We start from the raw sequence: 26,032 nt of genomic DNA, 5'->3' as shown, positions 1-26,032 counted from the left end.
TGCTAACCATGAGAGGAGGGTTATGCCAAACTTTTCAGATTTTTACTATAGTGACAAAAATTTATCAAAAATAAATATAAATAACATGCCTACCACAACACATTGATTTACGTGGGGAAAACCCTTTCAAACCCCACACTCCAAAAGCCACCTAATATATTATTCAAAAATCAACATCGGAATACAATATACTTGAAGAGCAAGCTTCTCATAGGAGCATCACCAGCTAGAGATCCAAAGGTAACTCAATAGTTATAAGACTCTCACACACAACCTCCATCTCACACACCTAATATATAGGAGATACAATACATGAACCCGTCAAACAGTATTACAAAACCATGAACTAAAACCACTCAAAAAATATCCCAACTTATCTCCAATATGAGATTTCCTATGAACACAACACATGTAACTCCCTTTTATAGCTTTTGTTGTTTCCCTTTTTCCACTTTAGTCATTTACCCAAATTAGAAAAAATTGAATTTGACTAAGTGTTTTGTTATTTGTGGGCCCTTCACTAGACTTTTAAAACTGTTGCTTGAAGTTGACAAGGTTTTCATAACCTCGTCGAAGTTTGATGAAGGTTTCACAACCTTGTTAGAGTCTGACAAAGGTTTTCTAAACTCTTCAGTTTCTCTCATGTTAAATTTGTGTCTCCACTTTGAGAAGGTTTTGAAACCTTTGTTGGGAGCCAACTGTTTAAATTCGTGCCCTAGATCAGTAATCAGATTTGTAACATTTAATCATGCCCTAGTTTATTAATCAGATTTGTATCATTTGATTATGCCCTAGTTTATTAATCAGATTTGTAATTTAGTAAACTATAATCAAGTAAATTCAAGAATGAAACAAGGAACCAAGAGACAAACACAAATACCTTGGGAAAACCTCCAAGGAGGAAAAACCCAGCATTAAAGAGCCACAGGTCAGATTATGTATTCACTCTTATTGCACAAATACAATACTTAGCTTGCTTTTCTGAATCTGATCTTTATATATCAGATCTGCCCTTTTACATGCTTCAAAACTGCACCAAAATGCCCTATATCCTCTTGAATAAGTTCGCCCAATCCTTGGACAAATTTGCACAACCTTCTTTGGTGATTTCACACCTCTTGTTTGCAGAGCTAATTCGCTGATTTCATGGATAACTGAAATGTGTTTGTATTTGCATTTTAACCTTTATTTATATGAGTCCTTAGCCTTTATTAAATCCAAGTCGGCCTCCCTCTTTTGGCGCCAATTTATTTATTGTGGCGTGGAGGTATAGGGCTGGGCCCAACTTGGGGGCACGTTACACCTTTAGGATAGGACCCAGTCCTATATGGGTTTGGATGTTGCCTTAAGGCAATCCGAACCCATTTTTACCTAGTTACAAACAACACCAACAAGGTATTTCTCACGACCTTGTTGGAGCACGATGTTGTTTTCCTAACCTTATGGTTTCAATTGATCTTTTAAGTCAGCCAACAAGGTTTTTCTCACGACCCTGTTAGAGTCCAACATTGGTTTCTTAACCTTATGGGGCCAATTGAAAATCTTTAAAGTCATTGTGCATTGGTGAGTTGGTATGCTTCTAAAACCTTTATCAACTCTTGCCAAGGAATTCACAACCTTGTTGGAGGTCGATGAACTTTCTCTAATCTTTAGTGCTTGTTGGAGTTTGGAATATGTTTTGAAAACCTATGTTAGCTCTTGTCAATGTTCTCACAACCTCATTGAAGTCTGACAAGGTTTTCAATGTAAGGAAGTTTAGGTATCGAAACAACTTCCAATGCTAACCATGAAAGGAGGGTTATGCAAAACTTTTCAGATTTTTACAATAGTGACAAAAATTTAACAAAAATAAATATAAATAAGATGCCTACCACAACACAATGATTTATGTGGGGAAAACCCTTTCAAACCCCACACTCCAAAAGCCACCTAATATATTATTCAGAAATCAACATTGGAATACAATATACTTGAAGAGCAAGCTTCTCATAGGAGTATCACCAGCTAGAGAACCGAAGGTAACTCAACAGTTATAAGACTCTTACACACAACCTCCATCTCACACACCTAATATATAGGAGATACAATACATGAAACTGTGAAACAGTATTACAAAACCATGAACTAAAACCACTCAAAAAATATCCCAACTTATCTCCAATATATGAGATGTCCTATGATGTGTCAAAAAACACCTACACATGTAACTCCCTTTTATAGCTCATTTATGTGTCTAACACGTTTTTTATATTTCCCATTTCAGGAGACCCAACTTCTAGAGGCCATAACTTTTGTCAAGTGCACTATAAAGCGATAACCCCACTATGCTGCTCGTGACCATTTTCTGGCCTAGAAAATGTCTTTAAGGCCTTCAAAATTGACTTTGGAACTTTCAAAAATGAAAATTTAATATCTTCAAATTTAGACATGATTTTGCAACAAAAATTTATTGACATGCTTATTTATAGCCAATCCGTAGCTTTGGGAAGATCTCAGACCAATCTGTGCTGAAATGTAAACTTACTATTAATAGTGACATTTATTTAAGTGTAAGGTTGAGACACCATTTTGTTAACATTTAGAACCTTTTGAAGAGTGAAAGATGATGACATTTTTAAAGGCTTGTTGACAAGTGAAGGAGGTTTGCGAACTTGTGTCAGTTTTTGACAAGGTTCTCACAACCTTGTTGAAGCTCGACATTTTGTTCAAAAACTATTTTAAACTAAGGTGAAGGCTCATTCTCGTTAGCTTGGTGAAGATTTGAGATGAATTTGTAACCATCGAAGTTTGCCAATGGAGGTTCTATTGCCACCGTGTTTTGCTGATGTGAAGGAAACGACATGTTTTGTGTGTTGGGTGTTTAGGGTGGTTTGAAAACCTCACCTAGGTGTTGACATGGTTCAATTTTTTGGCTAGAGCTTGTGATAAAGAAAAGTGATGCCAATGTTATTTCAAAAGGTATTTCAAACATGGTTTTTGGATGCCAAATGGATGTGGTGCCGTGTTTTAACTTTCCACCTACTCGCATTAATGGTGGTAGCTCTCCTAGCTACTCAATTTGATTTTTGATGCCTGCCCACCTATCACAAATTATTGCAGATTTCATCTTTCAATTTGGGATGCTCATTTTGAATGAGATTGCTTTTGGGCCCTGGATTTTGAAGGTGCTATAGTGTTGTAGATTAGGGCTTCGCTTTGTTGCCATTATGATGAAGATCTTGGTCATTTCGAAAGGGGGATGTTTGGCTGTGGTCTCCATATGCAAAAGAAGTTTTAGGGTAGCTATAGACCCCATGTTTAGTTGTTGAGGGATTTCAGACCTGCAGAATTGAAGAAGGGTAATATTACAAGTAGATTTTGTTGTATAGAATGTCTCCATGGCACTAAGTATGTATTCAGGAAAGTTTCTTAGTTGCAGATAGGGATTTCTTTCACCACATTTACTGGCACAAATTTAATCTACGTTAGATGAATGTAACAACATTCTGAAAACATTACATGGATTGTAATTATCTTTCTTACTTTATGTATTCATATATACAGTTCTGTTATGGATTAATAATTATGCTTTGTCACAAAATTTTATAATCTACATTGTATGCAGACACACAACTCCAAGTTCTTTTATTTCATGTTGCTCTCTTCTCAACGTGCTGTGACTCTGTTTCCCACTAGATTGGCATCAACCTAGAACTACTGTGGCCAATTTTTTATTATCAAAACGAATTTGAATCAATAAAGTAGTAGGAGTAGTTCTGTGGATTCATGACCCTCAATTGTTTTAAGTATGGTAGTGATTGAATTCATGAGATTGTCTCTTGATGGCAAGGCTGAGGATAGAATGTATGCAATGCACACACAAGTTAGATGGGACCACACACGCTCCACTGATATATGACAATAGATATATGTATGTGATTTTTCTACAAGTTGTTGTTGATATTAGGTAATCAGATGTTAATCTAGCGACTTAAGTTATAAACAGATTGAGAATAAGCAGAAATAATAATAAAACACACAACACAAGACACAAGTACCCTGGGAAAACCTCCCTCTTGGAGGAAAAACCCAGCATGAAAGATTCAGATCAGATTCTTTAATGATAAGCAGATTACATGAATCAGATTACTTATCTGATTTGGTTGCCAATCTAGGGCAGACTGAACCTAACATATGTAGCTGTAGTGTGTCTTCAGAGAGAGCAGAATATCGACATCAATTGAAGAGGGAGATCACTGAAGTATAGCGCACCACCTTGCCCAATGGATTCGCTCTCTAACATGCCTGATTCGGTGACTGTTCTTGCATAAGGCTGATCGCACTTGATAAGGATGTGAGTTTTGTAGAATGAATCTTGTTTATATACAGGATTCATGCTCGAGTTTTCCCAAGTCGGCTTTTGCCAAATTCCCTTTATTTTACATATTTACTTTGCACTTTTGGCGCCCAAATTTGGGGCCTACATAACTTGTAAGTTGAGGCACGTTTCCTTTTTGGGGCCCAGCCCTATTAGGCATGAACCACACGTTACATTTGGGCCCAGCCCTATTAGATATAAACCACACGTTACATTTGGGCCCAGCCCTATTACTTTAACCTTATTACAATAATATTTTAATTGCCACACGACATCATTAAAATATGGTCCGAACTAGCTAATTATTTCAACAGTTGTTCTATTCTTTTGTGTTTCATAATCTGGGCATGACCAATAAAGAATGGTCCTGGGCATGCTAGAATGCACTTCAAACTCTCACAATAAGTATCCACCTGACAACTTTAAACTATCTTAGAGGCTCAAATTTTGTTAAACATTTTTAATGGGACTATGTAAACGCCCTTCAAGCTCTTGAAAATGAATCAACACCATACATTGCTTGGCTATTTTAAGACCTCCATACTACTTTCTCTTGCAAACGAGTCTTTTGCATTGTACATGACTTAACATATCTTGTTTTTTATTCTTCTACATTATCAGTGGTTTGTAACTACCATTCATCCTTTAACAATTTTTTTGTGCAACAACTAGGCTCTGATAATACCAATTGTTGAAATTGGAGAGCTTGAATAGATTTACACAATTGCTAAAACTTAGGGATCCAAACTTTTTTCAATAGATAACTTATGTGGATAGATGCATCTCTTGCAGGATACACGACTCTCCATGACAAATAGTTTGGAGTGTGATTAAATATGATTTTTATTCTTAACATTTTTGGACCACAACATTAAAAAATTAGCAATGGTTCTTGCATCTCTGAAGTTCTGTGCCTTGAACTGTAAAAGAACAGGTTAAAATTGAACCATGTGAAAGTAACAATAGAGAGCTTATCAGATAAACTGATATGCTGGGATTATATCACCTGGTTTTGGCAAGAACTTCTTGCTTTGACCAACTCCTTTGCTGCATGGTCAGCCCACTACAGGGATATAGATACCAATTAGAAGTCTCTGCAGATCTAATTTCTACCTCAAGCAATTTTAGTGATGGCATTTGAAATCAGCATTCAACCAACCTAAAGAATAATCAAGAATTTGTTGACCTCTTGTCGCTGCAAACTTGAATCGCTGTGCCTAAAAGTCACATAGCGAAGAAATAGAAGTAAACTGGAGTAAATGGTGAACAAGAAGTGGATAGATTATTCTAGGGCTTAAAGAATATAATTTTACATCACTCAGAAATCAGTTAATCATCAAATGCTATGGCTTAAATTGTATGTGGATTTTTGTTGTTCTTTAAAATGGCATTCCCATGAGCATTATTTAATTTACATATCATGAATGACAGGTGCAAGAAGAATGTAAGGGCTTACCACTCGCGTTAAAGGTGATTGGAAGCTCTTTGCGTGGGGAACCTCGTGTGGCTTGGGAGAGTGCAAAGAATAAACTCTCCAAGGGGGAACCAATATCAGATTATCACAAAGATGGGTTAGTGAGATATTTGGAGACCAGTATTAGTTTCTTGGATGACATAGCAAGGGAATGTTTCTTAGACTTGGGGGCATTTCCAGAGGACAAAAAAATCTGTGTTGATGCACTGTTGCACATTTGGATTTATGTTCGGAAGCTGGAGTGGCAGGATGCCTTTGCCATCTTATTAGATCTTGCAAGGAGAAATCTGTTGAATTTGACCACCAATCCTGGGTAATTGTGAATCCTTTTACGTATTGAATTTCTTGTTATTAATTATTTAATGTTGGCTTGACATGGTTGTTCCAATTGACAGGAATAGAGCGGAACTCTCTTATGGAAATGCCTCGGAGCTCTACTTTTCCCAGCACGATGTAATGCGAGATTTGGCCATATATCTGGGAAGCCAAGACTATATAATCAACAGGAAGAGATTACTTATGCCTAGGAAGGAGCATAATTTACCAGGGAAATGGGAGTTGCTTAACGATAGACCGTTTGATGCTCAAATTGTCTCCATTCACACTGGTTTGTTATATGATGTCATAAATGGATTGTTATATTATCAATTTTTTTTAAAGAAATGCTACCCATATACTTTTTATTCTTGGAGAGTGGTTTTTCTCAATTTTTTTTTTGCTGGATGCTTCTAGATCAAATAGTTTAGCATGTTTAAACACCAATGTATTGTATCCATCATCAGGGAAAAAAAATTACAATTCAATGCTTGGGAAAAGTTTTAGAGTTGTAGAACTCATAAATTGCAATAAAGAGTAAAAGGAGGAACATATGGCCCTCTTAATGTAAGGAAAGAGAGGTGAAGGTAGGAAAATGGGTAGAGATAAGAGAATATCTTCAAAATAATAAAAGAAAAAGAAGAAGAAAGAAAAGATAAAAAAACAGAATGCCTTAAAAGAATAGAAGAAAGAAAAAGGAAAAGAGAAAAAGATGAAATAAGCAGAAAAGAGAAGAACATCTTTAAAAGAAAATGAAAAAAGAAAAAGACAAGAAGAAAACGAGGAATAAAGAAGAAAATAGAAGAGTATCTGAGTAAGAAATGGAAAGGAAATAAATGGTAGGGAAAAGTCAAGTGAGGCAATTAATTGGTTGATTAAATTTCTAATCTACTTAAACCAATGTATCCTGTTGATGTGCCCCTCAGGTTTTTGGGCTGTTCCTCCAAACAAGAATGTATTAGGTGTGGTGGGATAGGGATGAAATGTACCCCTGCTGGCCTTTGTATTTAAGAGCCCATAGGGATTGTCTCCAGGATGCCCCTGCTTGGACGGGTGCCTCCAAGGACATTTCACTCATTTAAAAAAAACCAAAACCAGATTCTTGTTTTGGCATGTGTCAGATATAAAAGCATTTGTGTATTTCCCCCTTTTTTATTTTCATGAATATTTCAACATTTTTAGTTTCCCTAGTTTTTCTTGATTAAATCTTAAGTAACTGATTTTCATTTTATACTTTTGGTTTGCTGAGTGAGTCCTCAGTCTAAGTAATGCTACTATGGTTACCAATCAACTGATTCAAAAAGTAAATATGATGATCTAGGTGAAGACGGTCAGTTTTTTGATACATGTACATTGACATTGCAATTTGCTGTCAACCTTCATTTCAAGTTAACACTCAGTGAATCACTTACTTGGGAACATGCTGAAGCTTCTTAGTGATATTATAAGATGGCCCATTCAAAATTTGGTTGTTATTGGTATATTTGTTTTAAATTGTTTCATGAGTAATGCTGGAGCTTAGTACCATGTTTTTAGTTGTAAATGGCAACAAGTTTTATCATATTTGAAAATAATAAATGTAGAAATAATCCCAGAGTTTGCTCAGATTGTTTACAATTTGACTGACATTGAGACATCGAAAATGCAGAATTATGATCCTACAACCTCTAATAGTGGAGTACGTCTCTCTCTCAAGATGCTGAAGTTAGTGGTGAACACATACTAAGATTTGTTATTGCTGATACAAAATGTTGGAGAGTATTATGAATGTGTATTAATTTCAGCTTCCTTCACTCATTGTTTATATTAAAATTATAAATTGCAAATTCTCTTACTGATTTTTGTAATTAATTTTTATGTTTCAACTCTTTATGGTCCATCACCTAGGGGTGTCTGCTTCTCCTATGGATGCATTTAGTTATCGCTAGGCTTATAAAGCTTCTCAGGGTTTAGTCCAGAATTTTTCCCCCCCTCTTTCCAGCAGCTCATCGATGGGCATTTTGCAAACAACTCTTTTGTCACACTTGCTTAGAGGAATTTTGATTAACTTTTAGCTTGAATCCATAGTGGAGCAAGATTTAACGTTACATACAAAGTCTTTTTTCATTGCTGGATTCTCTTAAAATCTACAATTGGAAGTGGCTAGTTCAAAAGTGAGATGTTCAAATTTCTAGGCATTCCCTTTTTCTTGAGAATACAACTGCCACTCTATGGCACTATGGGCATCCTATGGCAGTGGTAGTATGTCTTGCGGTGGGTTGAGAAGAAGATTTTCTTATGGATCACATTGCCTTTGGATTGCCTGACCTCTATACCTTGTAGACAAGTTTTGGATTTGTACTAAAATTTTTGCGGCTACTCATGTTTTTATTCTTGTTGTTAGGTTCTATCCAAAGTTTCAATGATAGAATTGCAAAGGTCTTGTGGGATTCTTTGTAGACCAATGCCAAACAAACCCATGACTTCCATACGGTTGCATGGGATATCTATTACCTTCCTTAGGGTAAATGAAGCATGCGAATTATTGGTGTTCACAAAAAAAAACATTATGCTATGTGCCAAGCAAGTTTGTGCCATTGAGAGATTGAAGGCCTCAAGTTTCCTTCTTGGACATTGCATTGTGGCTGGCTCTCCTTATGGTTAAATTATTGGTAGGGTATTGATTTTCATTCTCTTCCCATTACTAATGCTCAAGTCAAGGTTCAATATTCATTTGTTCGAGAAAAGCACCTGGAAGGTGTTTGAGATTGTGAAGCTGTTTCGAAAATGGGTTGGGGATGGCATTAGAATTGGATCGTCCTTCAATTACGACAATCTTTGATGGCCCTGTCATATAAATTCCTTCAACGTACCTTTGGTAGAGATCCTTGGTGTCAAAATCTGCAATGTTTTTCGCTACACCATTTGGGGCTTGGTTTCTTTCTTGAGATTGGATCTCTAGGATTGCATAATGACAAAAACTTCAACTTGTTTATTATTTGCCTCTAATTCTTCACATACAGGGTACAAGAGCTTCTTATTCATGTCATGCTTGACAACATGGGGCTTCAATCTCCTTTAGATTGGTGTAATGATTGCAGTGGAGTTTCAACACAACATTTAGAAAATTTAACCCAGGCCTTTCGTGTGAACTTTTCAGTTCTCTGTCTTTGATTCTTTGCAAGTTTAACAATTGTTGGAGCTTAAAATCCTCCCTTGCACTTGGCTTTGTAAAATGTCAAGGTTTTGGCAGCCATGCTTGAGCCAAAACTTCCTCATTTCCTTGGTGTTTGGTGCATCAATTGCCACTAGATGAAAGTCTAATCCACATTGGCCTCACTCATCCTAAATGCTTAGCCTACCATAGGGAAGACATTTGTAAGCATCTCTTTTGGACTTGTCCTTGTGTTGAGGAGACACAAAAGTGGGTTAGTGGTCTTTTTCCCCCTTTCCATCTAGGCTTTTTTTGTGTAGAATTGTTCTTTTTGGGATATGGCTGAATGATATGCTTGCATTCCTAGAATTTGGAATTGCTTTATATCTACTATTTTATTTCAGCCTTGGAAAGCACTAGAAAATGGTGTTGCTTTTTAATTTTTGAAGCTATTGATTGTTTTTTAACTCTTTTTGAGATAGTAGTGTTTTTTCTGCTGGAAAGTTGCTTGTTGGGTGGGTAAGGGGTTCCTTTGTTCTTAGCTAGACATTGATTAGCATAATGATCTCCACCACAAGGGAAATATCCAATTGGTGGTCCCTTCCTTTCTGTTCCTTTGTCTGAATTATCTCCTCTTTGTAATTATTGAATCCCTTTTTCTCCTTTCTAGAACCTTGTTTATTTCCTTTGTATCCCTTCTTCTTAAAGGATTGGGTCCAATTGACTTTCTTCCATTCTTCATCTCTATAGGCATCTGTAGCAAGGTGTGTGTCTTGGGTCTTTTTGTGTTGTGCAACACATCGCTTGGGTTTGTGACATGGCTTAACCGCCTTCTGTTGATTCTATAAGTCTAGTGGTTGTATTGAGCATTAACAGGTCGATCTTTTGGTGCAATGACAACCGTATTATAACAAGTGGTATCAGAGCCTAGGTCACAGGTTCAAACCCCCTTGCTTGCGTTGGGGGGGTGGATTGTTACAAGGTGTGCGCCCTTGGTCTCCTTGCGTTGTGCAACGTAACGCTTGGGTTTTTGACATGGCTTGTTTTTCTTTTGTGGATTCTATAAGTCTAGTGGTTGTATTGGGCATTAACAGGTTGATTTTTTGGTGCAATGACAATTGTACATCTAACGACATCATCCTTATTCGTTCTGTGCTCTTGCTTGACTGCTTTTTTGTATGCCTCATCTATAGTGCAAGGTGCAAGCATGTCTATGGCCCCTCCAATACGATAGTCGAGTCCCAAAATAAATTTCCCGACTCAATGGTTCTCATCTTGTTGGAACTGTGAACCATACTTAAGTAGCCTAGTATACTTTTCCCAGTATTTGTTAACTGAGAGCTCTCCTTGCCCTAGGTTTTGAAAATCTAACAATTTTTGGTCATAAAACAGTTGTGGAAGCCATCTTTGTTTGAAAATTCCTCCAATTGCTCCTAGGTAATTTCAGTTATCTTCAAGTCCTATTCAACTTTTTCATTCTCCTACCATGTAGTGGCCTCTTTTGATAATTGATAAGCTCCCTAGGCCGCCTTTGAGTTGTTGGAGTAATTTTGGATCTCAAAATATTTTTCCATATTCGTCAACCATGCCTCAATGGCATCTTCGGACATAGAGCCTTCAAATATAGGTTGTTTCTTCCTTTTCATGTCATTGGATAATTTAGTTGCCAACTGATCCTACTTAATGTTGAGATTTTGGTTTTCAAAATGCTCTTCTTGTTGCTCGCTATGCATAGTTTGTCCTTGTCTATTGAAGTTCCCTCTAGATTGAGTTTCATCTTCCCAAGTTTCATGTTGACCCTCAACCTTCCTTTCCAGGTTCATAAGTCGGTTTGGGGTTTCATTCATCATGCTTAAGAGTTGATTCAGTTTTGCTATGGGGTTGTTGGCATCCTTAGATTCCCCATAGTCATTCCTAGAGTTGTCCATACTCAAGTTCTATTCCCTGATATAATTAAGGTGCTCTTATCAGTTCATTTAACTAATTATATATGCTTATATGTTTTAACATCATGTTATTTTTATAAAGCTAAGATACATAATTAAGTTCAAATTGTTTACACAACAAAAATTTAGCTTATATTGCTCAAGCCAAAATTTACATTTCCAAAAGGTAGTTATTAGAGAATAAGACTCCTTCTAGGACCCACTATCCTCATCAGTGATGGGCTCTTCTTGATCATCAAATTTAGAGTAAGGAACAAGTCTATATCCGGGGTTGGTACGCGATGGTCTGTAAGCCCTTCTATCACAATGTTCTTCACAAATAGGTTCTCAGGTGGTGTAACAAGTTTTGGTTTCATTTCAGCAATAATAGCTGCTTTTACTACATCTTTTCTCGAAGCTGTCCACTCATGTCTCTCCTTTTGGAGTTGTTTCATAGCTTCGGCTATGGTCCCAATGTCTAAAGGAGGTGAGTAGCATGAGTATTCATATTTTAGTCATGTTTTCCATAGACGAACATGTACCGGGTTGTAGACCCTTTTTCGGTTAGTGGTTTGAATCCACATCTTGGCATCACCAAAATGTTTTGTTTCAATTTTCTTCCTAATTTTTTTCTAGGTGGCGAGCCCTACGTTCAATGTTGAACTTGGTAGCTTTGATACCATATGTAACATGCCAAAACTTATAAACAAGAAAAGAGTCTAATTTTTTTACAAGCAAACATGATATATATTTCTTTTTGAAAAGAAGAAACTAACTACTTCAGCTGAAATGGAAATGTTTAATGAACTAATTGAATTTTAGTGCAACTACCTTCAACTAACTTCAAATTGAATAAGGAAATGCAAGAATGTAATCTTTCATAACTAAATCTAACATTTAGCATTTTAAATTCATAAGAAGAGAAAGGGTTAGAGATTACTGGTCAATCACTCATTATAGTTGGTAAATACTCTTACAAGTCTTGGCATAGCTGTGGAGAGGGAGAGCATCATCAAGGGCTATACCTCCAACCACAGACTTGACGACCCCCCGTGCACCTTCCTATTGGAAGTGGCCCTACCCTTCACGAGGTTGTAGACCAAGAATTAGGAGTAGTTGCCTTTTGAGCCTGGTGTTTAGAATCTGCACGACACTAGTCGGTCACACACTATAGGTACCTCCTAACTAGTATGACCTTTCTGACTAGGGGTGTATTTGATTCATGTGAACTAACAGACACATGTATAGCATTGCATCACCTTGGCCAAGGTTTGATGTTTTGCAAGAACAAATATCGCGCTATCAATATTCAGTACCCTTGACTTATTTTGATCACCTGAGCCAACTGACTCTCTGGTTATTGGACAACTAATATTTCATTTCCTACGACATTAATGGTCTTTACCGACCTTGGGGTAAACGCAACCCACCACAAGCTAGCTGCTCTATAGTTACTGAAGATTTATTCACCCTAACCTCAAGAGTGCTATACAGCTATAACAACCGATTTAATACTTTGATAACAACCTTCATAATCAGCTGAACAACATTTGCATTTAGCTGAACACAATCAATCCCCTACTGGCTTTCTAGGCTCTTTAGTTTGAGTAAATGGCAGTGCATTGGTTAATAAATTCAATCTTTTATTTATCTCATAAACTGAAAGATATTTATGATTAAATTGGTATGGTTCTTGACCAATAGACAATTATCTAAGTTGCAGGGTTTACCCCCTTAGACCCCTGGTATTGGTTCGGTTTGCCTGTGGTCCGGATAGGGTTCATGATTCATAGGCTTGGTTCGGATCAGGTCGAACCCGGGAGGACCCAGGTTGAACTCGGGGGTTTGATAGCCCAAAAATGGTGGTTTTTATTTTATTTTTGGTGAAATCCACCACATAAAGGGGGTCTGACAGCCCAAAAATGGTGTTTTTTTTTTTTAGTGAAATCCACCACATAAACAATTAAAATATAACTCTACAAGTGAGTTTTAAAACATTAACTTGGCTTATTTCCAAGGTTGCATGGGTACAGGGGTACTCAGAGATGCTGGAGATTGGTACCAGTACCGGTATGACTATTTTTTCAAAATAGGAGACGACGTAACTTGGAGACACCAATTTTTTTTAAAAATATAATATAATAATTTATAGAAAAACTGAAAATATAATGACATTGAACTTTCAAAACAAGAATTAACATTAACTTTGAAGTTTAAGTACACAAATGTGAAATGAGTCAAATCAAAATGTCATACAAATGTCTGAAAATGGAGCTCACGTCGGTGGTTTTGCTTCTGCCCATGCATCGTGTCAAACTTTTTGACTTTTGCGTGTGTTATTTAGGGTGGAGATGGGAGGGTTCGTTGATGTGGAGTCTCCGATGTGGGAGACGCGTACTAGTCTCCGGTACGCGTTCTGGGCGGTTGGGTTCGGGTACCCATGCAACACAACTTATTTCACACAAGCAACATGACTACAAGCAAGGGGAAACCAAGATGTGGGGATATAGAGCTAGAGCATACTGATTTCGATGCTTTCACTTCTCAGCTTGTTGCATTTGATGACTTGGATAGCGAGCAAACTTATAGTGCGAGTGGCATTGGCATTGGTTCATCTAATGTCAATGATGAGGAGGATGAGGAGTAGGAGGATGAGGATGATGAATTAGAGAATCCATTTGATGATTAAACTTTAAATTGTTGAAAGGTGAAACAATGATACTTGAATGTTTTGTCATTTTGATATTAAACTGATGTATATGATGCTATTATGGTGTGATCATGATGCTATGATTATAAGTTTTTGTTGGTTTTGTTGTTTATATGATGCTATGTGACATGCTAATCTTAATTCATGCTTATAGGGTGCATATATATATATATATATGTATGTATGTATGTATATAATTTACATGTTTTTGTACTAAAGAACCCAAACCCCTTTTCAAAATTTTGCCGTACTAGTTCTTCGAACCCGAACCCGAACCGATAACTTAGACAATTATAATGACATAGTTGTCTTTAGATGTATTAGAACATTAAGAGCCAACGACTCTCGACAGAATTCATATGAACTCATAGTGGCATCGATTAAAAAATTCTTTTAAACAACATGAAACCTTGATGGAAAAGAAAATGTCCTCTAAGACTTCGTCTCTTTTCCCACTCCATGACAAAATTTAAGTATAATAGAATGATTTCATATGAAGTTCGATACTAGACGACCAAGATTTTTTTTTGAATAAATAATGCAACAAGCTCGACCATGCTGGTCTTCTATGGCATGGTTTTGATTATTTCTATATGCATAGATTAAACATGTTGATCTCAATAAGGCATTATATTATCAAAATAGTGATTGATTCATACTGTTCACACTGAGACATTCTAAACATGATACAACAGAACAAGGATCGGACTGTATAATCATTTCCAAATGAAGAATGAAAGATTTCAATGGCAAACATCTCCGTTTGAAATTATCATTAAAAACAAAATAAAAGTCAAGGCTACATGCCTGTTCCTAGTCTAGTGTCGATTCTTCTAGAGGAGACCCTTAGTCTTGTCCTCCAATGTCCCCTTGCTAAATGCATTGGTTTTCGTGTTACTTCGGTATCACTTGTCAATAATAATAATGAAAGATTGAGTCGAGAGAGAGTGTAAGTAACCCCTCCTCAAATTAGAATATGAATTTATAGTATTCACTCCCAACACATATACTGAGTCTTGACTGTTACAAAGGGTGGTGTGGTGGCGTTACACCCGCAACCCCCTCTTGATAATAAGAATTGCAATTTGATTATAGTCTCCACTATATATGTGTGTGTGTATACTTATTTGTATATAATGCATTAATTGCAAAATTACTCGAATGCATATACACACATTTTATACAAAAAGAAATAAAATGTATTTATTATTATTTTATTTTATTAATTTATCACAAGATATAATTTTAGTTCCTATTCCTTGATATATTTCTAAGATGGTTGTAAACTGACAAGGTCACAACTCGACTTCCTGGTCAAGGAAACAACAACCGCTAACCTAGGCCAACTTATCTCATGGTTCCGGGCATCAATAGCAATTTAGTCCTCTTCTAAGGTCTACAATACTCTCCTTGATGATACTCTCCCTCCCTTCTGAGGGCATTAGCTATCCCACATCCACGTAAGGCTGAATCTTAGCCATTCACGAATCCACAATTTAAATAAAAACATATTAGACAATAATTAATATAAATATTCATGTCAATATTATTCATCTCTCTAATGTTTATATCAATTGCAATGTTAGCAATACAAATCTCTACAATAAAATAAATTCATCCATGTAAAGAGGGATGTAACAAGATCCTTCATATGATATAATTAGCTTCTGCTGCGCAACTCTGATATTATCTCAAGTTGCAATTTTGAACTAGGATATGTTTTTTGTTAATAACTCTCAACGACATAATCAAGAGTTGGCAAGGTTCCTAATTTTGAATAAGTTATCTCTCATCTTTAGAGAGGAAGGACAAGAAGGCAATCCATCTGAAAATCGGTTCCCCCTTTGGCATCACCAAAGTCTGCACAATTTTATGGATGTCCCCTTGTGTTAAAGCAAGGGTGAGCTCAACATATATTAAGATGAAGATTAGAAGCATGATACGTATCTATGATTTTACAAAATAGACCAATCAAAGAGTTTCTCTTTATTGATGATAGACCATAGCTGTTTAGGGTGAAATGGTAATACAAAATAGAGGTCTTATGATGTTATGAAATGGTAATACAATTAAAATGGAGATCTTATGATGTTAGGAATATGCATATTGAATCCTGATTGTTTGTGTGATAGCTGTACCTTTATATTCGTAAAGAAGAAGCTTGACATAGTGACAGATCACTGTGTGTAATTTGGTTCTGTACTTTATTAGGTTCTAATACTTGTTTTAATCTTGAACATGATTCCAGTGTGGTTTCACCACGTGTGATAATGGGAAGCAGATTTGGGAAATGATAAGTACTATTTAGAGTTAGAAAATGGAAGAGCTTCCAGAACAAAGAGTATCACATGTATGGATTATGTCCGTGGTAGTGGAACATATTGTACCCTAAATAACGTTTACCACACCATTATGCACTGTTCATGATTGGTGTACAGAGATGTCTAGGTTTCTTGTTCCATAAGTTGTGGGATGATTATGTTTAGGTCAAAACATCTTATGACAATTGGCGAGTTAACTTTCTAAAAAATGTATAGAGGCTGTGTCGTTTAGACTTTACAGAACATGAAAGATGCTTAATCAAATTTCATGTTGATATTTGGAACATGACTGAATTACCATCTGACTTAGAGACTGAGATGTCTTGCTATGAGGAGGAGTACTAGGAACCTTGTGGTACAAGAGTCTGGTAATGCCCAATATTTTCCCTATAGTAGATGCTTTTTATGACAAAAAATTCTATAAGCTTGCAAATCTATGAATTGGGATTTTTAAATTTCGTAACTTCTTATGTGCAACTTATTGAGCCCAAAATGCTAATGGCCGGGTTCTTGATTGAATTTGCACTAATATTTCCATTTTTTCGCTATATCAGAGTTTGAAGGCAAATCTTCATACATATTTGACTGTGTTTGGACGCAGTGTTACATCTTGGTTACCTAGTTCTGAGTGCAAGTCTTGGTTGTTACAGAATCAGAGTTATGAGTGTCAACATTTGCTGCTCCTACTAGACACAAATAAATCTTACAATGACCTTGTGTTTGCAGTGGATGTAACATTTGCATCATTGTCCTGGAAACATCAGGGAAGGTTGAGGCATCTTACTTATTGGCTTTTGTAATACACCATGAGATATCAACCTAAAGCTGCTTATTAACTTTCTCGATAAAAGTAGGTTTTATCATTTATGGCAATATTTGAAAGCTCTTACAGAGTCTAGATTGATTTGGTATTTTCATAATTGTTAAGCATGGAGTAAAACATTATGAAGCAAACATATAATCTGATGCACAAGGCATAAATACATAAGATATGAAGCATAAGATGCAAGGCATAGTCATAATACATGTAAGGCATGGAGCATACACTTAAAGACACACAAGGCATAAAGCGTACACATAAATACATGTAAGGCGTAAAACATGTAAGGCATGAAGCGAAGCATATGTAAGAAACAAGCTATATATGAGAAAGGTACTTATGGAGTAAGCATGCTGTAAACACATCAATGATGAAGCAAACACACAAATGTACCTATGGTATGAAGTATGCATGAGAAAAGTACACATAAAATACACATGGAATAAACATGCTGAAAACACAGGCAAGAATAAAAAATGTAAAGCATGAAGTATATGCACGAATACACATAAGACATGGATCATACACACGAATACACGTAAGGTGTAAATCATGAATACACGTAAGGTAGAGGCATCCATGTAAAGCGTGAAGTATACATATGAGTACATGTAAGGCATAAATATATGTATGGTATGAAGCATCCCCGTAAAGCATGAAGTATACACATAAATACACGTAAGGCATAAATCATGCACATGAATACATGTAAGGCATTATACATAATTAAACACACCCAAGGCATGAAATGTAGACACAAATACACTTAATGAATGAAGTATATGTATAAAAAAACGCAAGGCATGGAGCATACATGCAAATACATATAAGGCATGAAGCATATACCGAGATACATGTAAGACAAGAAGCATTCTGGTGAAAGGCACACACTAATAGATGTGCAACATTGGCCTATTTGATTTTATTTGTTGATTTACTTAAGAAAGGGTTCAATAGTCAACCCTAATTGTATGGCGGTTAAGTAGACTTGTCTCGTAGGTCGGCATGATTAAAGTTCTGATATCCATTGTAATGTCCCCTAATTAGGGTATACCCGATTTTTGCCCGAAGTAACAATTCTGCAACAAAATTTGTTTACAAACAATATTTTATAATTAAAACATGTGATAGCTATTGAAACTTGAAGTAAATAAGCAATTAAAATAAATAACATTTCCTATGTAGATCTAATTTATAGTTTATTTCCACCAACCAACCATAGTAGGGTTGAAGAGGAGAGTACAATAGACCCTTGAACATTCGTCTCAAATAAGCCCAAGGGCGTGATACAACACCCCTTGGTCCACAACTGGCAGGAACACGTCCATCCAACACGGGGTGGTCTACTTAGAAGGGTTACTTGTCTCTGCGCTCACTACTTGTGTCTCCTTATTAACCCATATATGATTGGTTCCATTCTTTAGTTCACTTCTACACACATCATCTTATTAATTTTAGGCTGACAATAGTAAGCCAAAATTCTGTCTTTTATTGGCTTATGTGCTTATTAATATTGAATGCTTATTTTATTTTTATTATGGGAAAGTAGTAAGGACCATTATTGTGAGGATGAGAGAGCGTCAAAGAAAACCGTTAGGAGACAATGACGGATTCGCAGGCAATGTTCATGGAGGAACAACTTTTGGTTTCAAGTCGAAAGCCCAAACGGAGGCGGAAGTAGAATTGGTCGAGATTGATTTATTAGATGAAATAGAAGAAGACATTGACCTTTGGGAGGAACTGGCGGTTATCTACGGGATTGTTGGGCCGAAATACAAGAGAAGACGGATAAAATCTTGGATCGAAGAGAATTGGAAGTCCAAGGTGGTAGTTAAATTCATTCCAAGGGGATTCTTCATCGTCATTTTTGTAGAAATAGAGGAGGAGAAGATTCTCCTCCATGGGAACTGGTTTGTTGATAATCATCCTTTATACATGCAACCGTGGTTTACCAATTTTGACCTGGTTCCTTTGGCTCCGTATGACAGTCCTATTTGGATTCATTTGTACAATCTATTGATAGATTATTGGGGTGAGTAGTTTGGAGAGAATTGGTAGAACGTTGGGAACCTTATTGGAAATTGATGAGGGGCTAGTGGATAACGACTCCTATTTGTACGCCAGTATCAAAATTGCAGCGGTTAAAAGGGTTCCTTCCAAGATTTGTTTGAATTTGGCAGGAAGGAAATGGATGCAACAGATTGAAGTGGAAGACATAAATTGATATTGTGGCCGCTGTGGTAGTAGGAATCATATGATAAAGGAATGCAAAATCTTTGTTAGGCCAGCAAGGAGATGGGTTCCAAAGCCTAAGAGATAGGAGATTGTTGAGAAGGTAGTTACACCTCAGAGGAAGGAGACAATAGTCCCTTCAGGGGCTTTGGTCATCAAAGAATCAATTGGAGCCAAGGATGGGGAGGTTGGCAGAGACAATTCAAATAGGGATGGCTACTCTACCATAATCATGGACACAAACTGAGGCAAGGCTTCAAGCAAAGCTCAGGATGCTCAAATGGGCTTGTTAGACACGTAGGTCGATTACGACATGAGGTCAGAAGAGGAGTGTGATAATGAAGATGACTTGGTTATTATTGATCTGAGAAGCATTAGCCAATCGGCTAATGCTTTGTTGGGGAGATCCAAAAGGAAGTAGAGGGAGGAGTAACAAACAAAAGTGTGCAGAGGGAGGAGTAACAAACAAAAGTGTGAAGACAAGGCAAAGGAGAAAGGTATCGTTAGTGTAATCAAATTTTTGAGAAGATCCAAGGGAGGTAAATCCTTCCTTGGAGGCCTATGAGGATCCTTACTTGGAATGTTAGGGGCCTCTCAGCCCTTGACAAGAAATGCTTGGTTAGGCATTCGTTAGAGGTCCCTTGGAAAGTTGCAAGGGAAACAGTTTAAGAACTTTTCCAAATGGGACAGAGTGATGGAGGAAAAATGGGGCTTGAAGGTTTCAGTATTTTGCAGCATTGTAGATAAGTGGTCTACCAAGATGGGCGTTCAATGACGGGCGCCATCTCTGGTCTGGTTTAAATTGAATTTTGACGGAGCCAATAAATGGAATTCGGGAATGGCAGGGTATGGTGCAATTTTGAGGGATGATTCGGGTAGAATGCTATCTATTAGCGGTGATGGGATCGATGGGAGTAGCTACCAATAATGAGGCAGAGCTGTTTGCATCAGATAAAGGGTTGGGGATGTGTGTGGAGAAGCGTGTGTCGAACATACTTATTGAAGAGGATTCTCAAGTGGTGTTAAATGGAGTGATGCATTCTATTTTCAGTAGTTGGAAACTCAAACGATTGTTACTAGTGATTGAAGAGAAGTTGAATAAATTCTCAGAGTACCATTTTAATCATTCCTATTGGGAACGAAACAGGGCAGCTGACTGGCTGCCCAATGAAGAAATCAAAAGTGGCAGAGACACTGTTGAGTTGATGGTGTAGGACCACCTAGCCATGGAGATGTATGATGAGGTCAAATTGCATTTGTCTTTATTTGTAATGTTTTATTAATGATTTGCAAGGTCTTAAGGACCATTGGTATCCAAATGATTCACTTTGTAAGGCTTGATGAGCCAATTTGTTCCAAGAGACCTAAAAGGTCCTGATAGGGTCAACTATGGTCAAAGGGTGAAGAACAACCAAAAAAGGTTTGAAATGTTGTAATTGGTCAAATTTAATCCATCATAACATGTTAGGGGTGTCCATGAATGCTAGGGTCAAGTTTAGTAGTAATTTGTCAAAAATTGTAAAAGTTGCAACCTAGCAACTTTACAAGAAAGTGCAAAAGAAGGTTGCAAGAATGTAATGGTTCGGTTCTAGAGTTGGTTAGGCAGTTAGAGGGATTGGAAAAGGCTTATAATTCAATGTTTGGTCAAATTATGGGGTGATGAGCAGTTTGGAGGGGATTTGACAAAGGTTATCCATCAAACCCTCAAACTGTCGTAAGGTTTTAAGGAATCTGTGACTGTCACAGAGCCATGGAGGCTCACATTTAGTGTAATTTTGATATGTTGATGTTTTTGAATGATGGACTAATAAAATAGCTTTCAGATGAATCCTTTGTTATGCATTTTTGTGGAGTATTTGGCAAGATATGTTTGTTTTTCCAAAAATTGTCAAAACCCTGCCAAGGGTTACCCATTTTGGAAAAATCCTAATAACTTTTGCTTTAACCGTTGGATCTGACTATAAATTTGAGAAAAGTTTTGTAACTAGGCAATCTAAAGTCTGGCTGGAGCAATTACCTTCATTATCAATATTTAAAAAGTTATTAATGACTCTTTGTTACAGTTCGTTGTGAAAAGCAGACTGGTAAAGGTAGGAATAGTCCTGTTGCAGCATTTGGTATGGCCACACGAGGAATCATAATGAAGAAAGGCTGTATGCATTGGAAAGGTTTCTGAATCCTCTTTCCAATGCTTTTTGTCTGACTTAATTTGGTTAAGAATTGAAGAATTTGTGATTGTTTTTGTGAAAATTGTTTTCTAATGATGAAACCCTGAACTAGGGTATTCCATGGCAATAAAGAATCTGTTCTCTCATGTTGTGGTGAATGTTATGATCTGAAATTTGAATGAAGGTCTGTAGGGATGGAATCTAACCTTTGAAAGTGGTTTGGGGTTGATTGGTTGCGTATGGTGGAAGTACTTGGTAGACAGTCCTTGTGCAAAGGTTATGTTGTGATTGCCTTGTAGAATGGATGAATATCATTTGTATTGTCATTTAATGATCAGATTGTGAATTTTGGAGTTGAGAAGAGTGGTTAATCTTGTTATATGCCTCTTGAGTCAAGTTGAAGGTCTTGTATTAGTTTTGGGTAAGTAATACCCTTGAAGGTTTTATGGTTTGTAATAGATGCTCTGCATCAGTTGGAGAGATGTCTTTGCAGAATGAGTTAAAGTACTATTTTGGGAGAGGATAGAGAGGTACATCCTTGGGAAGGGATTGGATAAGACCTATCTTATCCAATGCACAGGTGGCAGGGGTGAAAGTGTGTCCGTGCCTGGTTTTTTGACATCGATATCGGAGAATAGTGTTTTGGCGACAGTTTCTTGGTATGGTAAGATTTTGTGCAGATTTAGTATTGTATTAGAAGTGGTTTGGGACAGAGCGAAGCCTTAGTTCTTAGTGGTGGATGGGATTGAAATCCGTAGAGATGATTCTAGATCGTGGCAATTTGTTTATAAAAGGAGAAGAGGTGTACTCAAGGCACAAAAGAAATAGCAGAGTTGTCAAAAATGGCTGAGGATTTTGGTTTGAAGTGTCTGTGCATCAAGCAGGCTGGGCTGAGGGAGTCGCCGGAGGAACAAGTCAACCACCTTTTTAACAAGGCGAATGATAAGGAAAAGGAGACGGTAATCCAGATTCTGGGGACTGAATTCTGGAGTGATGGTCATGTTCATGACGGGGTGGTTATGGAGAGTCTATTTGACCTGATTGTGTAGGTTCTTGGCTACCCACTTCGGCCATTGGGAGAGTGTGGAGAATGGTGCGGGAGGACCTATCTCAGGTGGTGATGAGAGCCATGGATGGTGTCAAGGCAGTCCCAGATTCAGCGTGTATGCTGGGTTATTTCAGTCTTAATGCTGAGGGAAAAAAGTTGAAAACACAGAAGGCATGGGCTCTATTTAAGGCAGGGGTGGTCAAGGAATACAGCCTGGACAAATTTGAGGCGTTCATGGGGGAGAATGTGGATATCATGCCTGAGGAGATGGTTGCTAGGGTGCTAGAAGTAGGTAATGGGATTTTATATCTGTATAACTGAGTGCTTAGCTCCTATCTCTATGTAATGTCTATTTGGTTTTAATAGAAAGGGTGCTGCTCCCTAAGCTGTCTTGCTTAAAAAAATAAAATAAAATAAATAAATATTGAATGCTTATTTTATTTCTATTCGACCAGGTCTGATTTTCTGATTATCTAGTAAATGTTTCTTCTTTTTCCTTTCCTCCCTGTATGCAGAGTATATATATTAGAATTTCTGATCCTTCTTTTATGCCAGCCTTTGAGTATTGACCTGCTGTATATATCTCCTCAATTTGACAATGTGTATTGAAGAGTTATGTCTTTTCCCATGGTCACAACTCTCTTGGGAGTGGCGTCTCTTAAAACATACCCTTTGCCCCTTCACTTAATCAATCGCTGTTGTTGACTTTATGAATTTGCTGTCTTAAGTGAAATCGCTCCTTAACACACACATATGCATAAACTTTTAGCATGTTCCTTATTGATCTCTATGTATACTCCAGCCTATGCATCGATGGGACAAATTCGTTTCCTTCCCATTTTTGACTGTCTAGGTTGATTTGTACTTTTTTAATTATTTTGTTTTCATTTCCATTAAGGTCGGCAAAATGTTAGAAAATTGTCTCTCTTATAAATAAGACAATTTTCTGATCAGATTTGATTTATTTTTACTTTATTTTAAGGATGGGTGAGAAGGGTATCATGGCAGAGGCATGGCATGGACTCCCTGCAGACAGGGTCTCTCCCACAATACAAGCTACTTTTAGCCACCTCCTGCTGAAAGAAGGGGTTACTTCTTGTCTTCCTGTGTGGCAAGGTGTTTGGACCTGTGCAGAATGGAGCTAAGGCTATTGTGATGAACACTAACTTTCTGGATTACTTGTGTTTGTTATTTGTGCTTACACATGAATGTAAAACATCACTTGTGACATCTTAAATTTGTCTGCTTGTCAAGCATAGGTGTACTGTGTTTTTATGATTTACATTTTTGCATCTCATCAGATTTAATTTTTATATGACGAGGACTTAACTAGGCAGCAACTATTCATGGTCAATATAGAATGTTCTAATTGGATTTCATTTCTGATTTAATCAATACAGGTCCTATGGATGAAAGTCAGTGGTATGAGATTGATTTTCCCAAGACTGAGGCGCTGGTGTTAATCTTTACTGCAAGTGAATACTATCTTCCCCCATTCATGAAAACCATGAAAAATCTGAAATATCTTATGATATTCAATTACAGTTCAAAGAGGGCAACATTGAAAGGTTTAGATGCCTTATCTTTGCTCACTCAACTCAAGAGTGTCCGCTTGGAGAGGCTGACTTCACCGCTTGCTTTAAAAAGGAGCATTGAAGGACTACAGAACTTAGAGAAGCTATCTTTGAGCTTATGTGAAGGGCTGGGAGAAATTTCTACATTCAACAACACCAACCTGCAAGATTTTAACCTAGATCACTGTAGTGATTTGGAGGAGTTACCCCATGGTATCTGCCATATGCCCTACGCTCAGACATGGTCTATTACCAACTGCCACTTGGTTCAGAAGATACCATATGATCTTGGACGCATGAGCTCTCTAAGAATGCTAAGGTTATCGGCATTACCTGGATTGAAAGACCTTCCAGCATCAATTGGGAATCTTGTGAACTTGGAATATTTAGATATCTCAGTATGTGAGGGCTTGAAAGAACTTCCAGAGGAAATAGGACAACTCAAGAAGCTGAGGGAGTTCGACATGAGAGAATGTTCTCGCTTGAGGAAGTTGCCTAGAAGTGTTTGTAAACTAAGCTCTTTAAAGCATGTTATCTGTGATGATAAGATTGGAAACCAGTGGTTTAAGGCCAAGGCCATTTCAATTCCAGGACTTAACGTGGAGATTGCTGAAGCACAATTTAGTTTGGACTGGCTTGATGATTAAGTGGGGGTAAGAACCCAAATATTCTCTTTATTTCTTATTGGCAAGCAATCGATTTGTATAATATTTATCAGTTGGGTATTTTTTGTTAATTCTTTATCTGAAATATTCTCCAAATGTTTATACAATGTTGTTTTTCCCCCTTTTCAGAATTTAATATTGAAAAAGATTAGCTAGGATTTCAGAATTTCATATATACAGTTTTCCTTAGTAAGCTAAACCTTGACTAACAAGAAATTCTTTAATTGCAGAAATAATGTGTACTCCCTCTTGGGGCGCTGCTTTGCTTCCTTAATATAATCATTTATTGGGAAGGGGTGCCGATAATTTCATGGGAGTGGAATAAGACCATAAATGAGTGGACATCTGAACGCCAGTTATTCTAGATAAACTGCTGATGTACGCATTTCTTTTTTCTGTTTTTGGTTTGAGACATTATGCAATGATTTGCTATAATTTGTAATAAGTAGTTGTACTACTTGTGTTGACTTTATAACTCTTAAGGACATCTTGATGATGGCACTATTTGCTATAATTTGTAATAAGTAGTTGTACTACTTGTGTTGACTATATAGCTCTTAAGGACATCTTGATGATGGCTCTCTAGCTTATGTAAGCTCAATATATTTGACTTAAAACTTTATAGGGTTCTTCTACATCTCTGATTGTTTGAATCTTGTGACTCCTTAACTAGAGGAATTTGACCAGTTCTAAATTTTGTTAGACAGATGGCCCCATCAAAATATAGGACAGAGTTAAATACTCTGCCTCTGGATGTGTACGGATGCAGGTATAGTTGGGCAGACGTCACAGATGAAGGCACCAATTGTTAAGCAGTGTACATTCACTCCAACTGCGTTAAGAGTGAATCTAAACAGATCCATACTGCACCTACAGGATGCTGAGTAGATAGCTTCATGTCAATTGATCCGTACTGCAAAGCTGAATTCTAGTTGTCACAGGAAGCATAGTCAATTCTTACAAATTTAGAGACTGGATTGGGATGTCAAATTTTACAAATTTTTTGGAAAGACAATGACCTGAAAATCTAGTAACAGCATACCACTTGCAAATTTGACCAAGTTTCTTGTTTTCTTTAAGCTAGGGTTTGGATTGTTCAAAGTTTTCTGTTGGCCACTTGGACTACAAATCCATCAAGACCTAATTTACTAGTACAAATAGACATACCAATTACAAATTTGACTAAGTTTATTGGTTTTTTAAAGCTAGGGTTTGGATTATTAAAAGTTCTCTTGCCCACTTGTTGTACAAATCCATCAAGACCTAATTGACTGGTACATATAGACAAAC

At 37.0% G+C, this 26,032-nt stretch overlaps 1 protein-coding gene across 1 annotated transcript in view; it reads left to right on the top strand.

The window, feature by feature from the left end:
• The window catches only part of LOC131051654 (putative disease resistance protein At5g47280), a 30,824-nt gene extending 5,445 nt beyond the window's left edge, over window positions 1–25,379 (top strand). Inside the window, exons 3-6 of the mRNA XM_059219629.1 lie at window positions 5,789–6,144; window positions 6,227–6,438; window positions 23,904–24,730; window positions 24,973–25,379. Coding sequence (XP_059075612.1) covers window positions 5,789–6,144; window positions 6,227–6,438; window positions 23,904–24,724 — 1,389 coding nt within the window. The 3' untranslated portion in view covers window positions 24,725–24,730; window positions 24,973–25,379. The remainder of the gene's footprint in view (window positions 1–5,788; window positions 6,145–6,226; window positions 6,439–23,903; window positions 24,731–24,972) is intronic.
• Window positions 25,380–26,032: the final 653 nt, after the last annotated feature.

The sequence above is a fragment of the Cryptomeria japonica genome, chromosome 4, assembly GCF_030272615.1.
Source record: "Cryptomeria japonica chromosome 4, Sugi_1.0, whole genome shotgun sequence".
Lineage (NCBI taxonomy): Eukaryota > Viridiplantae > Streptophyta > Pinopsida > Cupressales > Cupressaceae > Cryptomeria > Cryptomeria japonica.
Note: the sequence above shows the minus strand (reverse complement) of the source record. Positions and strands in the feature narration are given on the sequence as shown.